The sequence below is a fragment of the Acyrthosiphon pisum genome, chromosome X (assembly GCF_005508785.2).
Source record: "Acyrthosiphon pisum isolate AL4f chromosome X, pea_aphid_22Mar2018_4r6ur, whole genome shotgun sequence".
Taxonomy (NCBI): domain Eukaryota; kingdom Metazoa; phylum Arthropoda; class Insecta; order Hemiptera; family Aphididae; genus Acyrthosiphon; species Acyrthosiphon pisum.
This window is the reverse complement of record NC_042493.1, coordinates 92,025,681-92,040,934: the sequence shown is the minus strand read 5'-3', so window position 1 is coordinate 92,040,934 and position 15,254 is coordinate 92,025,681. Positions and strand designations below refer to the sequence as shown.

The 15,254-nt window shown below is 27.4% G+C and overlaps 1 protein-coding gene across 2 annotated transcripts; it reads left to right on the top strand.

The window, feature by feature from the left end:
- The first annotated feature begins 299 nt into the window (after window positions 1–299).
- LOC100162892 (R3H domain-containing protein 4) lies at window positions 300–13,714 on the top strand. Of its 2 annotated transcripts, none has more exons than XM_003242288.4 (7): window positions 300–718; window positions 1,616–1,727; window positions 3,136–3,377; window positions 6,300–6,406; window positions 7,802–7,978; window positions 12,280–12,421; window positions 12,562–13,714. In XM_003242288.4, exons 2-7 carry the CDS (start codon window positions 1,660–1,662, stop codon window positions 12,678–12,680), a joined length of 855 nt encoding a protein of 284 aa, XP_003242336.1. In that variant the 5' UTR covers window positions 300–718; window positions 1,616–1,659; the 3' UTR covers window positions 12,681–13,714. The 2 variants fall into 2 exon arrangements, with proteins under 2 accessions (XP_003242336.1, XP_008179839.1); XM_008181617.3 differs by having other exon boundaries at window positions 332–718; window positions 1,628–1,727.
- The last annotated feature ends 1,540 nt before the right edge of the window (window positions 13,715–15,254 follow it).

Below are 15,254 nucleotides of genomic sequence, written 5' to 3'. Positions count from 1 at the left end.
GAAAATACATTTCATCAAATTTTAAAACACTAATAATAATTATCGATGTTTGATACCAGTCCAATACCTAATAATAATAATAATATGACGTACGTATTATTAATATTTTTAGATTTTTGTAATAATATTTTATTATTATTGTAAAATTCCAAGTTCGAACACCGGCGACCGGCTGTAACTATAGTAGGTAAGTCGCGCGTCTTGACAGTATCCACCTTGGCCTGGTTTTCGTCGCAGCCATTCTCTCTGTTATCATTTTGGTCGGCTCAAGTGATAACGTCGGCTGTTTTCGCCGCCCGAACACATCAGCCAACGGCGTCGACGTAAACAAACACCACCTTCGTTTTTCCTTCAGCTATCGTAATATTTCCATACCGTCTGCAGCTCACCACTCACAATATTATTATCTTCACTCATTAGTCATTCGGTGGTTCGGTTCGCTCGCGCGTTGCGCAATAGCTGTTTGTTTTTTTTTTTTTTTGTACATATTACATTGTAAATTATCGTACCGTAGCGTTACCCTTTACCACCTATACACTGTACAGCACATTTAACTTGTAGTCGTTTAATACCGTATTAGTGCAGTAGGTACCTATAGTATAATCGTACGGTTTAATCAAGCCCAAGCATTATATTATAACATTTGTTAACCTTGGTAACCTAATTGAAGTTCGAAGCCGTTCGTTCTACAAACGACATTTTCAGATTTTTATTCGCGGTAAGTACACCACTTGTATAATATAATATATATACATAGTAGGTACTGTCCAAACTCTGTAGGTATTGTGGCACTCAAATTAGTCGCCACAGTCTCACTCGTAAAGAATTCTGTATGAAAATATTGACCGACACGAGAAGAAGAAGACAACTCACTGGCTAGGTTTACAAGAAATAGACAAGAGATTAAATATTTACTATTATTTATTTACTTTTAATTTTGAAAACATGCCCATTTCAGTAAACCTGTGCATTACCATAAGAGTTACAGTATAGTAATTAGTAGTGGTGGGTACATACCGTAAGCTTATCAAGGACTATTTTACAGACCTAGCCAGAAATATTTTTTGGGAATAACTATAAAATCAGTTCAATCAAAAAAATAGGTGTTTAAAATTAAGTTTTTAGTTCATTTAAATTTGCAGGACTGGCCATTGCCCAGAGTGGCCAGACCTGTATACACTACTTACCTATGACAGTATGATTATTAGTACAGTCAGTGGTGTATTGGTACGTATACGTGGGTATACAATGTATACGCATCAGCAGATTTTCGAATCTTAACATGTACCCTATGTAAAATATCATTTTACGGGTATACGCTCCTAAAATAACTCGAAAACCAATTAAAACTTATTTGATAGTTCATAGAAAAAATTGTTATGATGTTTTAATGAATTATTTATCTGTTGAAAATAACTTACTGCTAATTTACTTACATTTTGAAAACGAATATTTTATTATATTTTGTAGTGAGCAAAAATTTTTCTTTGTGCGTATACCCATAAATATATTTGCCAATACACCACTGAGTGTCGACATCATAATGTATGTTTTGGTCAACAACCTTTGTACTTTGTATTAGTAGTACCTATCATAATTATTTGCTCTTAAACAGTGTTAATTTTAGTTGTCAGTGAGATCAATTGTTTTGCTGTCAAAATGGGTATAACTAAGAGGCCTGCTAGCAATTGCAGCGATGAAATACTCCCAGTTGAAGTCGATGAACTGTAAGTACCTACCTAATACTAGTAGAAACTATAATACATTTTTACTATTGTTTCATTCCAGCATCTATATGCAATTAGAACCTAATATAAAACTATATTCAATAAAATATAATTGTTGAGTTATTTTAACACTATACACTACATTATTGTTTAATTAGACTCATTGCTACATGTTACTAGGACTACAGTGATTATTATCAGGCGTGGATCCTTGGGCCAATGGGCTTTGTTCTCCTCTGGAAATTTTATGTATTATGTATATATTTATATAATAAATAATTCATACCTCTTAAAAGCCATTGATTAAAAATATAAATAAATACTGTCTTTTAAAAGTATTCAAAATACTTAACAAATACTTTTTTTATATTAAAATATATATTTGTTTTTCACAAATGTATGCTTAAAATCATTAATAAATATATTCTTTAATTAGTTCAAGAACTTCAGATAGGTATCACATACCAATTATATTAAGTTAGTCAAATTCAGCTAGGTAGATATAAAATTTAAGTATTGTATCATCAGCGTATTTTATGAAATTTTAAAAATTCTTAGGAGCATTATAAAATACAATTTTTAAAATAGCAAAATATGATATTAAAATATTAAAAATATATTAGAATTTTTTTTTATTTTATTCCAGAATACTAAATCATTTTTTTCTATTCTCCCGTGTATTTCAGCGACTAATAATTTTGTTTTGTATTTTACTATTTTAACAATTGCTCTTAAAATAATATTTTATAATGCTTCTCAGAATTTTTAAGGTTTCATCCTCGGTTTCATCAAATATGTAGGTGACACAAAACCTATAACTTATATTTAACTAGCTGAAGTTTAGCCTGACAATATAATGGGTATTCAATAAAAGCTATATGCAATTAAATCAGCTAATTGATTGGTATGACATCATGATAAATTTCAGCCTTCTATAATTTAAAACCAGATTGCCTGATTTTATATTGTTCAAAATGAAAATGATTTATATTATGTAGTACTATGTTTATATTTCAATGAAGTCAATTTTTTTAGTCATAACACGAGAAATAGGTATAAAATAATTAAAAAAATTAAAAAAATGAATTAAAAACGTCAAAAATGCAAAAAATACCCCCATAAAAATGATAGAGTACTTAAAATACATTTTTAGCTTGGAAAACATTGCTTAAGACATTCCAAAAAAAAAAATATGCATATGCATTGAACTCCACCTTATAGTATAGGTAGTGAGTATGTACCTAATAAGTCAAAGTCAAGAGTCTAATTAAAATAACTTTAAACACTAAGTTTTTAAATACATATTCTGAATACATTTTAAAAGTATTCTTAAAAAGTATGAATAAACCACAATATGTATTATCAAATGATAGTATATTATAATTAATTGTGTATATTGCCATTGTAGCGTGGAAAATGCGATTTACTCATCTACCAACACCGATGCCAGTGATGAATCAGATTATGAAATGATGATGCCAACTGTCACCATAGTTGATTATTCGACATACTACAGAAATCTCTGCCCTGAATTAAGGATTTCCCACAATGTTGAATATGATAATCCAGATGCTGATACTAAACCGGTATCATGTAGGAAAAAAAATATTTCTCAAATGGGACGCAAGAAAGCAAATCGTGCACAAAATGGTACACTTATAATTTATATTTGCTCTTGAGTTTACCAATAAAAAATATTACATGAATATTGTGGATATAGGTTAAATAGTTTTAGAATGGTAGTGATTTACTTAAAGTTGTGAAAATATTGATGATATGTATTGTAATAATTATATGGTATAGCGCGCTCATTTTGTATTACTTGTCCAGTTCATCTTGGCCATCGTTATGATTTCACAAAATCAGGTGTTTGAAAACTATTTTATATTGAAAAACTAACGTGATTTGTAATACCAACTAAAATGCTAAATGCATTTATAAAATATGATTTAGACATTGTATATCCAACTTAAAGACATTGATCATAACAAATTAACATTAAACGTATTGGTTATTTCATCAAAATATTTATTATATACAATTAAGGCCCGTAATTTGATGCACTTGCCCCTTTTTTTTTCTAATTTGAGGCTTGTCTTTACAGACATTTTGATTCATGGAATATAGAACTTAATGGTACAATTTTTATTTTGCATTTTTAGGGAATTTATTGCTGTACTGGTCATTTTTAGAATTGTTGGTACATTTTATTCACTTTTATACTTTTTTTGACATATATTTGTATTTTTCTTGTTGAAAGTTACACTTTATTGAAACACATTCAGTTTCTATTAGTTTGTAGATTATCGACGTTCATTATCTTTATTGTTTGTTGTTCCAATCTATAATTATTTAATTAACTGTAGACAGATACTATTTTAGGTCCGGTTAATCAAAAAAAATTTCCCATAAGGGGAAATTAACTTATTTTAAACTGTGAAATAATATTTTTTGAAGGCTCCTTTGAGAGTAAAATTGTTTAACTGTTTTAATCTTATTTAATATTATTTTTGTTCCGTCAAAAATGTTAAAATTTAATAAAAGGTTCCTCATAAGTTGTACTTCGTAAAAATTTAAAAAAATGTTACGCGTAAATTAACAATAATTTTTTATGAGCATCTAAAGTTAGAAATTTTACAAAATTCATCAAAATATCAACAATTTGCAATATTGAGTTTGAAGTTAATAAACAATTTGTTATATATATCTAAGATTTGAAAACTGTATACAAGGTTCCCTGTACGTTTTTCTATATTTAACAAGAGTTTACTGGAAAGTAATTATATTTTTAGCGTTTGAAATTATACATTCAATATTCACCCATTAACTAACAAATGTAACGATTTTCTTATTTTGTTGTAATTCTTAAACTATTAACCAAAGGTACTTGAAATTTTCATTTTGTTTTAATATTTTCTATACATGATAAAATGTTCAAGATGTTTTGAGTTATTTATAGACAATTTGATATTTATTATTTATTATTATTTATTATAATAATAAACAACAACTTGTGAAATAATCTTATACTAACTTAACTTAAATTAATTTGAAAACTTAATTGACAAATTCCGAAAAAAATAAATAAAATGAACCTCCTTGTTCATATTAGAGCCGCTAAATAAAGTTTAATATTTGAAATTCAGTTAGTTTTTTTTTCCATAAATGTCAATAATATTTATTTTTTTTGATCGAAATGCTTGAAAATATAAAACAGGGTTCCTTTATAAGTAGTCACATTAGCAGTTGAGAAATATTGAAGATCCATTACCATAATTTTTATTTTCAAGTATTTGAAGTTAAAATATTGACCACATTTTCTAATTATTTTGTAGTTAAAAAATTATAAAATATTACATTTTTATAGCTAAGAATTGAAAATTTAAACAAGGATCCTCATTGATAGTTCATAATATTGTAACCAAAAAATCTAAAAAATATATAAACATAGTTCTTTATTGAAAATAGTACCAAAATGTGATAAGTTAAGTCTTTAAGCATTACTTTACGTACCTATACAAATGTGTTATATAGGTAAATCATTTTTTTTTTCGAGATTTGCCTATAGTAGAACAATTATTTTTAACCCTAATTACTCATTATATGCTAAGGAAAATATAATTAAAAGTTCATTATAGTTAGTTACATTTTTAATTGTTATAACTTTTTACAGTTTAAACTTTAAATTTGATATCCTGAACAATTACAAAAATGCAATTTAGATACATCATGATGTGCGCTATGTCATTGCATTATAGTATCATAATTTTTTTTTTTTAATAATTTTTGTTTAAAGGTACAACAATTAAGCAATTTCTAATCTCATTGATCGCCAGCCGGAATTTATGTGTTCTTATAGTTCTTTTAGACTATGGTTGATTAAAAAACAAAAAATGATATATGATGGAGCAATGGCCTATAGAGATTACATATTATAATATCTATGATATTGTACATTGTACATGTAAGCAAGTTGCCGCCTGGCAAATAACAAGTGCCATCTGCTATGCTTAGTGCATAACAATAAAAATTTTAAATATTTTTAATGTATTGTAGTAATCATTACATTAATGAGCGTATTCATGGAATTGACATAATAATAAAGCGCTCGGACCGACGCATTTACATTTTTGTTCATATTATTTTTGAGTTTAAATTATATACATCTTGTTTACAGCAATACATAATACTGATACTTATTACTTAATAGTAATTGCGGTATTCCCACATCACTGTATTATAACTTTCACATTATTACATTTGATATTAATAGTTTCAATTTATTTGTGCATTACCAAACAATATATCCATTATACTATAGTCTCTTGTCAAGTACCAAACAGATTTAATATAATTTATTTTTTTATGATGGGTACAAAGGTTTTAAAGGGTGACATATTCATAACCCAACTCTGAGAGGCTAATGTTAGGCTAATTGTTAATTTCAAATAATTTTAGTTTTATTTTTGATTATGAGTAAGTAACTAATTTTACAGTTTTCTAAATGTGCGGTAATTTAATTCAATAAAAACGGAAGCTCAATGTGTTTACTTACATACATTTTTTTTTCAGAAAATTTTCTTTTATCTTTGAGTGATGACTATGAAGATGACATATTTTGTAATGACAACAAAAACGGATTCATGAAAGCTGTCAACAGTCTTTCGACTATGCCTGGTGTATGTATCGTATGATGTTATGCTGCTTCAATTTAAACTACGATGAAGAATAATTTAAATTTATAAAGTGTTTATCTTTAATTATTTAGCCAAGTTATAGCAGCACCTTATAAGTTAGTTTTAAATCTCATAAATATTTTGGATTTTGTTCATCGTTAATTGATAGGACATTTTTGTTTCGACTATCTAATCATTTAGAAAGTTAATTTTTTTATTTCATTAAAAATGAACATTCTTCCCCAACCTTAAAGAATATAGTCAAGTAGTTGAGTTTTTGTGGATAGAACAAAAATGTGTGATATAACTTACTAGTTTATAATAGAAACAATCAATTTCTTCTTAAGTGAACGTTACACCAACATTTGTTGTCTCCGTCTTACGAGTGTGTAATGTACCAAATTGTACGCTCAGCAAAAGACGTTTATCTACATTAGTTTAAAAATTAGAGTGAATTGACCTCTTATAAAATTTAAAGGTAAGATAATTATAATTATCTAGGCAAACTCATGGGCTTTTTATTATAGTTCAATTTTAAAGCGATTTATGAGTATTTTAAAATTGTAAATTGTTTATATATCTTAAAATACTCATAACTCGTTTTAAATTTAAAATATAATAAAAAGCCCATGAGATTGCCTAGATAATAATCTTAGGTTTAAATTTTATAATATGTCAATACACTCTAATTTTTAAACGTACAATTTGCTATGATATGCACTTATAAGACAGAGACAACAAATTTCAGTGTAACATCCCCATAAGTTTAAACTGTTTTGATTGTATAAAACAAAAGAACAATACACATTTAATATTTTATTTTCATTATATTTATCCTAATTTGTTTTATATGTTTTTGATTATAATTTATATTATAAAAATAGCAGAAAAAATAATAAATTATTTTTCTTTTATTGCAGAATATTGTTTGGAATATTTTGATATGTAAAAATCAAATTTTGAACAAGTAGTTCAAAAATTATAATGTTTTTATAAATGTTTAACGTTTTGATGAGCAGAGTAGTGTACCAACATCTGGCCACACCACTTAGCTTATCTATACTTTAAATGCTTATAAGTTATAAGTTATAACTCATAAACTACTCTAAATACATAAAATAATATATTATATCATAAACCAAATTTATCTCACCCTAATGTGTTCAAGCCACTAATAAAACTTTTACTTTTCTTATATTTACAACAAATTATTGCTAAAAATAATCAATCATCAATCTATAAGGTCATCCAGCTGAAATATTTAGAGTTACTATCTAAATGAATACACATACAATTGTTTCCATTAGCATACTGAATATAAATTAATTATTTATAAAATTATTTTGATGCATTATTGCATTATGTTATTATTAATTTGATCTTATGCATTGGTTATAGTTGAAAGAATCATTTATTGAAGGAAATGACGAACTCGTGCTTCCAAAACGCAACAAACGTTCTTCTGCTGAAATGAATACTGATAAAAAGCCAAAACGAAGCATTCACCCTGATTTGGCATTCAAAAATCTGACTACATCACAAAAATCGCTTTTCAAACAGAAAAGTTTACCTTTTGTAAGTTATCACTAATACGTATTCATAATCGGCTATTGTTACACATATGTATTACCTATAAAAAAATGTCTTTTAAATCATATTTTATTACTATTTATTAGTTATGTTTTATTGAACAAACATTTTGACAAATATATATAATAATTATAATAATTTTATACAATGCTCCTATATATGCTTAATAACTATTACTAATATTTATAAAATAAAAATACTAAAATAGAAACCTAAAAAACAAACACTAGCATTTTTTAAATATCTAAATATCAATAAAAATCGAATGGATAGGTACCTACGTCATGATCTATTATATTAGTTTTGTTTTTCTATTGTTGTTGATTGTTTGGAAATAGAGTTAAAATGATTGGATCCAATCATGGTTATAATATACAGGTTATTGTCAGAAACAAAATGGCTGTAAAGGGATTTCACAAATATCCATGTTTCTTATCATCAAATATACACTGACAAAAGCTAACAAATTCAAAATTCCGTGCATATAATTTTATACTTGATTATTATTGGCTCCCTTTACGTTGCCATTTTTGTTTTTAACAATAAATATTTGATTGAGAAGGGGTATAAATGCAATAACCTTGTATATTTCAACCATGGTTCCAACCAACTGTCTTAGAATTTCTTTCTCATTGACCTTAGTTTTATATTGTTTCAACATGTTTCACACACTTTTCCCAATCATGATGACTGTAGAATAACTGTTAACGTTTCATGTGTTAACCATTTTAAAAGTATGGTTTTTTGCAGCTTCCTCATTTTGAACTCGATTAAATTGTATTTGCAATGATATGACGGATGTTGAATTACTTTGTAACCCATTTCGATAGTCATTTATACTTTTTTCCCCAAATTAATTAGGAATTCACACATTGTCTCAGTTCAGCTAGTGTTACTAATTTTGAAAAATGTATATATATTTTTTTTGACCAGTCAATTCAAAAAATCCGATTTCTTTTGATTTTCTGTCATTATTTTTTGAAAAATGTTCTACGCGTGTTGAATGGTATGCAATTGTGATGCTTTCACAACGACTCCATCACAATGACAGAAGGTTCATCAGGTCGATTTAACATTTGGGCGAACCAAGATTTAAATACTTCAGAAATCATTTTGCTGCGGTAGAGCTGAGATCCCAATTCCCAGTATTCCCAGTATTACTACCTACAACTAATTTTGAATTTTTCCATGAACTTGTATTAGGCACACCATAAAAAAAGAACAATAAGTCGCCCTCTGCAAGCTATACCTGACTCATTTTGCCATGCATGAATGGTTTTGTCTGGAATTTGGGTAAACAAAAGGTCGATATAGTTCACATCTGTCATAAAACTGTGCACCTAAGAGAAACTATATAATTGCACTCCATTAAAATTCTTCGGCCATCACTGAATATTTCTGTAAGAAATTTTAAGAAGTTTGCTTCTGGATTTACCTAAGATTCACTGGGTTACTATTTTATTTCTTACCAGAATTTAGGATTAGTTTTGCTATTGGGTACCCACTATTTTATTTTATGTTACCATTGTCATACAACTCATGAACAATCTTATAAGTCATAATATATCACCATGACACCATTGAATATCTACCTCCAAAACATGTTTTGCCCACTTGAAACAATTTACGTGGAGCAGTAGTATGGGCGCTTAATCTTGTTTTTCCGATAATTTTTTTAAAAACGAATAAACGCTTTATTCTTTTGACAATTACGTCTTTAAATTACAAAAAAAAAAAATGAATATAAAAATAATTTTTAGCATTTTTAAACGATTATTACGAACAACAAACACATATTATACAACACTATAATTCAACGCTTACAAGGTTAGCTATGGGTAAAACGTATAATATAAACAACGAATGCATTGAATTTTACCTTAAAAAATGGCTATTCAAAAATTAGGAATTGAACAATGGCAAGCACTAGGTATTATTCATGGTATACAGCTGCTGCACACGTTATTGTAGTTAGTCCGACTATAATGAGAACTGCTGTCTAGTGTTTACAAAATGACTAGGTGAGGTCCGGGGTACGGCGGCGACCAGCCTCCTCTTTTTGTGGAATCCCGGTACAGTGGATCTTTCTGTGTCCTATTTAAAACAAAAACTAGATAGCCGTCTTTATACTACAGCTGTGACCAATGTTGAAATTGGCCGCCATTTATAAAGCAGGCAATGTTTACATTTATTTTACATTGATTTATATACATATATACTGTGATTATGTTATTTTGTAAACAATGCCTGCTTTGTAAATGGCGGCCGACTTCGATGACAAGAAGGAAACGGCTATCTAAATGTTGTATATATCTATGTTTAAAACAGTTGATCCATCAAAATTCATAATGCTAAAATAATACGTTTTAGTAATAAAATATATTTATATATTGTCTATTAAACCAATGTTGACGTATTGTAATTCAAATTTTAACGAAGAGTTTCCCAATTATTCCGCTTTAAATACTAAAGATAATAGCTTTTAAATATTTTGGAAATGGATACAAGCTTAGTTATTATATTTGGCCCCTGCTACCACCGTCAATTTTAGTCCATATTACCAAATTAAAGCTAGTTTAAGTAGTTATATTTTGATTCTGAAAAAATATTTGAATTCAGTAGAAACATTTCTATAGATTGTATGGAACACTTTAAATAACTTTTATCTTATTTAATTTTGAAATGTAATTGAAAACTTGGTTTTATCAAATCAAAAACAATAAGTAAGTTGCCGTAAAATTCGTATAGTTAATTTGATTGTTATCGAGTTATTGCCACGTGAATATGCATACGAGAATGGTATTCAGTGGTAACCCCACCCGGCACCCACACTAATGAATAGTAATCGTTTACGACGCATAGGCCATAGATTCCGAACGGCTACTACGAGATTAAAATTGTATAATGGTCGCCCCTTAAATAAAACCATAGCTAGACCTCTATTATGTAGATATGCATATTTGATAAATATAAATATTTGTTAATTCTTACTATTTAGTCAAGTATTCTCGACAATTTTTAATATTACAAAATGCTTATAGGTTTATATTGCGCCCAATAATTTTCAAAACAATCTTTTAATAGACTATTATCTTAATACATAAGTACTTATTTAAAGTAGAATAACTCGGAAATTTTTCGTTCTATTTTCGATTAAAATACGTCAACATTTTCAGATAAATCATCTGATTCACAATTTTCAATTCACATTAAACCTTCATGTAGGTTCTCATTAGAAAAACCGCTACGATACTTTGTTAGGAGGATTATACTTTGTAAAATACTCCTTAAATTTTGGGTAAAAATCTAAGTTTTGGAAAATGTCGTCTTTAACTACCTACACTTAAAAATTCCAAAAATCTTAATTTGAATATATGCATAGTAAATTTAAATCAACCCTGTGTACTATTTTTTTTCTTTAATACAGTAAAAATCACTTCAAGATGTTTCAGCAATCAAAACGACAGGTACGCGTGTCCAATGTCCATAATATATGATTGTACATTAAAGTACACGTTTAGAGCGTGTATGGTTTTACCTAAATATTGCGACGACGAGTAAAATAAAACGAACTATACTAACAACCTTCCGGTTATTACAATACGGTTGCTATCTTTTGCCCATTATTTAGGTCGACCGGCTCGTAAATGTACCGTACATTCCCTCAGCGTCTGGAACCGGTGACATAAGTCGCCGTCATGTATGCTGTTCCACTGTATGAACGCTGCAGGGAAACCATAACGTCTTAATACTGCTAGTATTTAGTGCATTATCTAAATTATATAGATATAGGTTACTTAATAATTATTAATAATAAACATGACTTCTACGAGGTCTGGTGTTTTCGAGTCTTTAGAATTACGAGTACCGTATTTGTGTGAAAGCATCATGTCACATTGTCAAAAGTTTACGTTGGACGAAAGTATAGAAATAATCGGGCGTTTCTACATAAATAAAGTATTAAGTCTTCCATTGTATTAATTTCGATTATAAGTAAAATAAAATAGTCTGTATATTGAAAAAATATCGATTTTAAACATATCAAAACTAAATTCAATAAAAATGATTTTGTTTTTTTTTTTAATGTTGTCATTAAATCAGAATTTTTTATTGATTGCTGTTGAAAAATCCACATTAAAATGTAATAATAATAAATAAATACTTAGTGTAAAACTGGATTTTGGAGACATACTGTATGTCTGTATATAAGCTTAATTCATACAAATAATTTACTAAAAATAAACATGAGATTGTTTATTGTTTTACAAATTTTTATTGTTCTTTAGGCCGCTATAGATCATTTGGAAACCGAAGTTGTCCGATATTTTTCACTTGTACCAAATGGCATTTACACATCTGCCCCATTGCCGAGTTATAATCGAATGCTGCTGCACAGTATCGTCCGTTACTATTCATTGGATGCCATGAGTAAATAACAAAAAAATCAAAGATACAAATTTAATTCTTTGTTCACTTATACAAATGTCTTTATTCAATTTCATAATATGTTTAGCGCTAGAAACTATTAAATTAAATACCATTTTATATTGTATTTTATTTATTTTTAGGTGTGAATAGTCGTGGTCGGCGCACTCAGAAAATTGTACAAGTACGCAACAGCCGTTTTGACGATTTCAAACCACCTCATATGAGCCTGTTGAAATACATATCAAGTCGAAACAGCTAAACAACAAATTACAATCATTAATGGATCCAATGACTATTGGACAAACAAACATTTTTTATTTATATTAATATAATATACTAGATGAATTTCAATTTTTTTTTTTTTTGCATACTTTTCACGTTTGTTTTATTTATTACATTTTAATTTATAGCTTTAGAGATATTGGGGCAGAAGACATATATTTTATTAATGTAATTATTGACCAAACTATTATATTATAAACAACATTTATATCAAATAACTTAACATATATCTTAATATATTATGTTATATTATCATACGCTTATATTATATAAAATTTATTAATATATTATTTATAATGATACTTATTAATGGGCTTGGAATGAATTAATTTGCATATATCTTAGAAAGCTACTTATAATTCAGAAAACAGCTGTACTAAAATGTTGTTAAAAAATAAAAACTTTTTATATTAATAATAATAAAAAGAATTTATATTACTAAAAATATATGAGAATGAACTGCACTTTTATAAAAAAAAAAGCTTATTAAAAATACAAATTACAGAATCGTTTTTAGAATGATTTATTATTGAATTCATATCTAACATACATTACAGTGATCTATTTTTTCTTTTATTATATTTTAAAGCTTTTTTGTTGTTCATATGAATGAAAATATTTCATTGAATTTATTAAGTTACAGAGCCTGGCTATCAACAAATATATACTTCATTAATACTTTGATATAATCATGTAATTATTGGATTCAATATATTTCATTAAATTTATGATTCACTTGCATTAAATAATCAATATTTTAGATGGTAACTAGGACTTTGGAGTTATTGAATTTGCACGTTTTTAATGTTTATTAATTTATTTCTAAATAGTCTCCAAATCCTTTTGATGCAAATAGGTATGAACTTTTTAAGACAGTTTTGCAATTTTTGTAATTTTTTTGCTATATTGTAATTTTTGTTGTTCCAACATTACATGTCAATTTTAGTGATATTTTTGAATTTGTGATGAGTGTACTTCTATGAAAATATTAGTTGAATAAATAAAAAATTAAATTAATAACACGGAATATGTTCATTCTATAAAGTATATTTATTATATATGTATGTTATTAATGAGAAATATACCAAAAGACATTTGCAGTATCCACCCAACTGATTGAGAAGCCCTAATATGATCAAAAGCTCTTTCGTCTTTAAATTTCAGTCTCGCCTACATATGCGAAAATATAGGGGGTGGGCTATCCTCATATTTTTAAAGGTTATTTAATATTATTGTATTAAGGCTTTAGCTACCCTCCCTAATATTAAACAATATTTGCACCTATGCTTGTCTGGTTTTTCTATGTCTAATAGTTAACTGTTATGCTGTTTGTTACAATAACATGTTAGTTTTGGTTGTGTTGAATTTTTGTCAAAATACCAAAGAAAAAGTTTTTAATGCAATTTTGGTATTTCTCGGCAATATTTCAATCAATTTTTTAAGTTACTTTAGTGTAATAACTTATCTCCTTTTTTATATATATATATATAGTAGGTAATAATTTTACATTTAAGAGGAGCAATGAATATATGTTAATTTTACAACAGTGAGTTTTTTTTTGTAAGTGTACAATATTTATAGTAGAGAAAATGCTTTGATGTTCAACTTCTATATTTGTTCTGGTAATGAATCTAGTTTAAAGTTTAAGATTAAAAACACCCGTACTTTTCAAAATAATCTAGAAAAAATAAAAAACCCTAGCACGCTACTTCTACAGGGAAAATCTATGAATCATAAAGTTTTTGTTAATAAGTAATAATGACAACAAAAATCTTACCCGAAATTGGTAGAAAAGTCAAAATACCAGTAATTATGTTATAAAAACTATGAAAAATAAAAATTTTTACGGTAAACTGCTTACCGCGGCTAAATCGGTTGTGTCATAATTTTAAAAATATTTTGACTCCATTGTGCTGTATACATGGCTTAAACCAAGAGTTAAATGAATATAAATGAATTAATCATTAAAATATTATTATTTTTATACATTTTTCTATGACCTATCAAGTGCCGGATTTTGGCCCGGGCCTAGGGCGGCACATTTATTGTACCGAAACAAAAAATTTTTATTTGTGATGTTATTCATAAACTCTATTTCAATAATTAATATTATGTCATCGAATTTTTCTTATTATTTTATTTTCAATATATTAAAGCAAATGTTCAATAATCAAATTTGTCTTTTTTCTATGGTAAGAAAGGATAGGGGCATTGGGTGGAGGAAGAGCGGAAAATTATACAGGGGCCTATGTTTTGTAGATATAACATCATTAATTCCAGAAGATTTAAACAACAAGTAATGATTTAAAATCATCACATTTTCACAGTAGGGGTCTTTCAGTGTGGCAGTGTTATAATTAAGGCAGAGAAGTTATAGGATTTGCATGTTTTATTCTGGGCCTCTATTTTATAGCAAACCAAGATATAAATATAAATCATAGGCTCCCCCAGTTGAAATCTAAAATTTTTTTTTGCATATTTTTGCATATTTTAAAGATTTAAAAGAAAGTTGCATATTTCGTTATTTTGTGCATATTTCATGCATATTCTA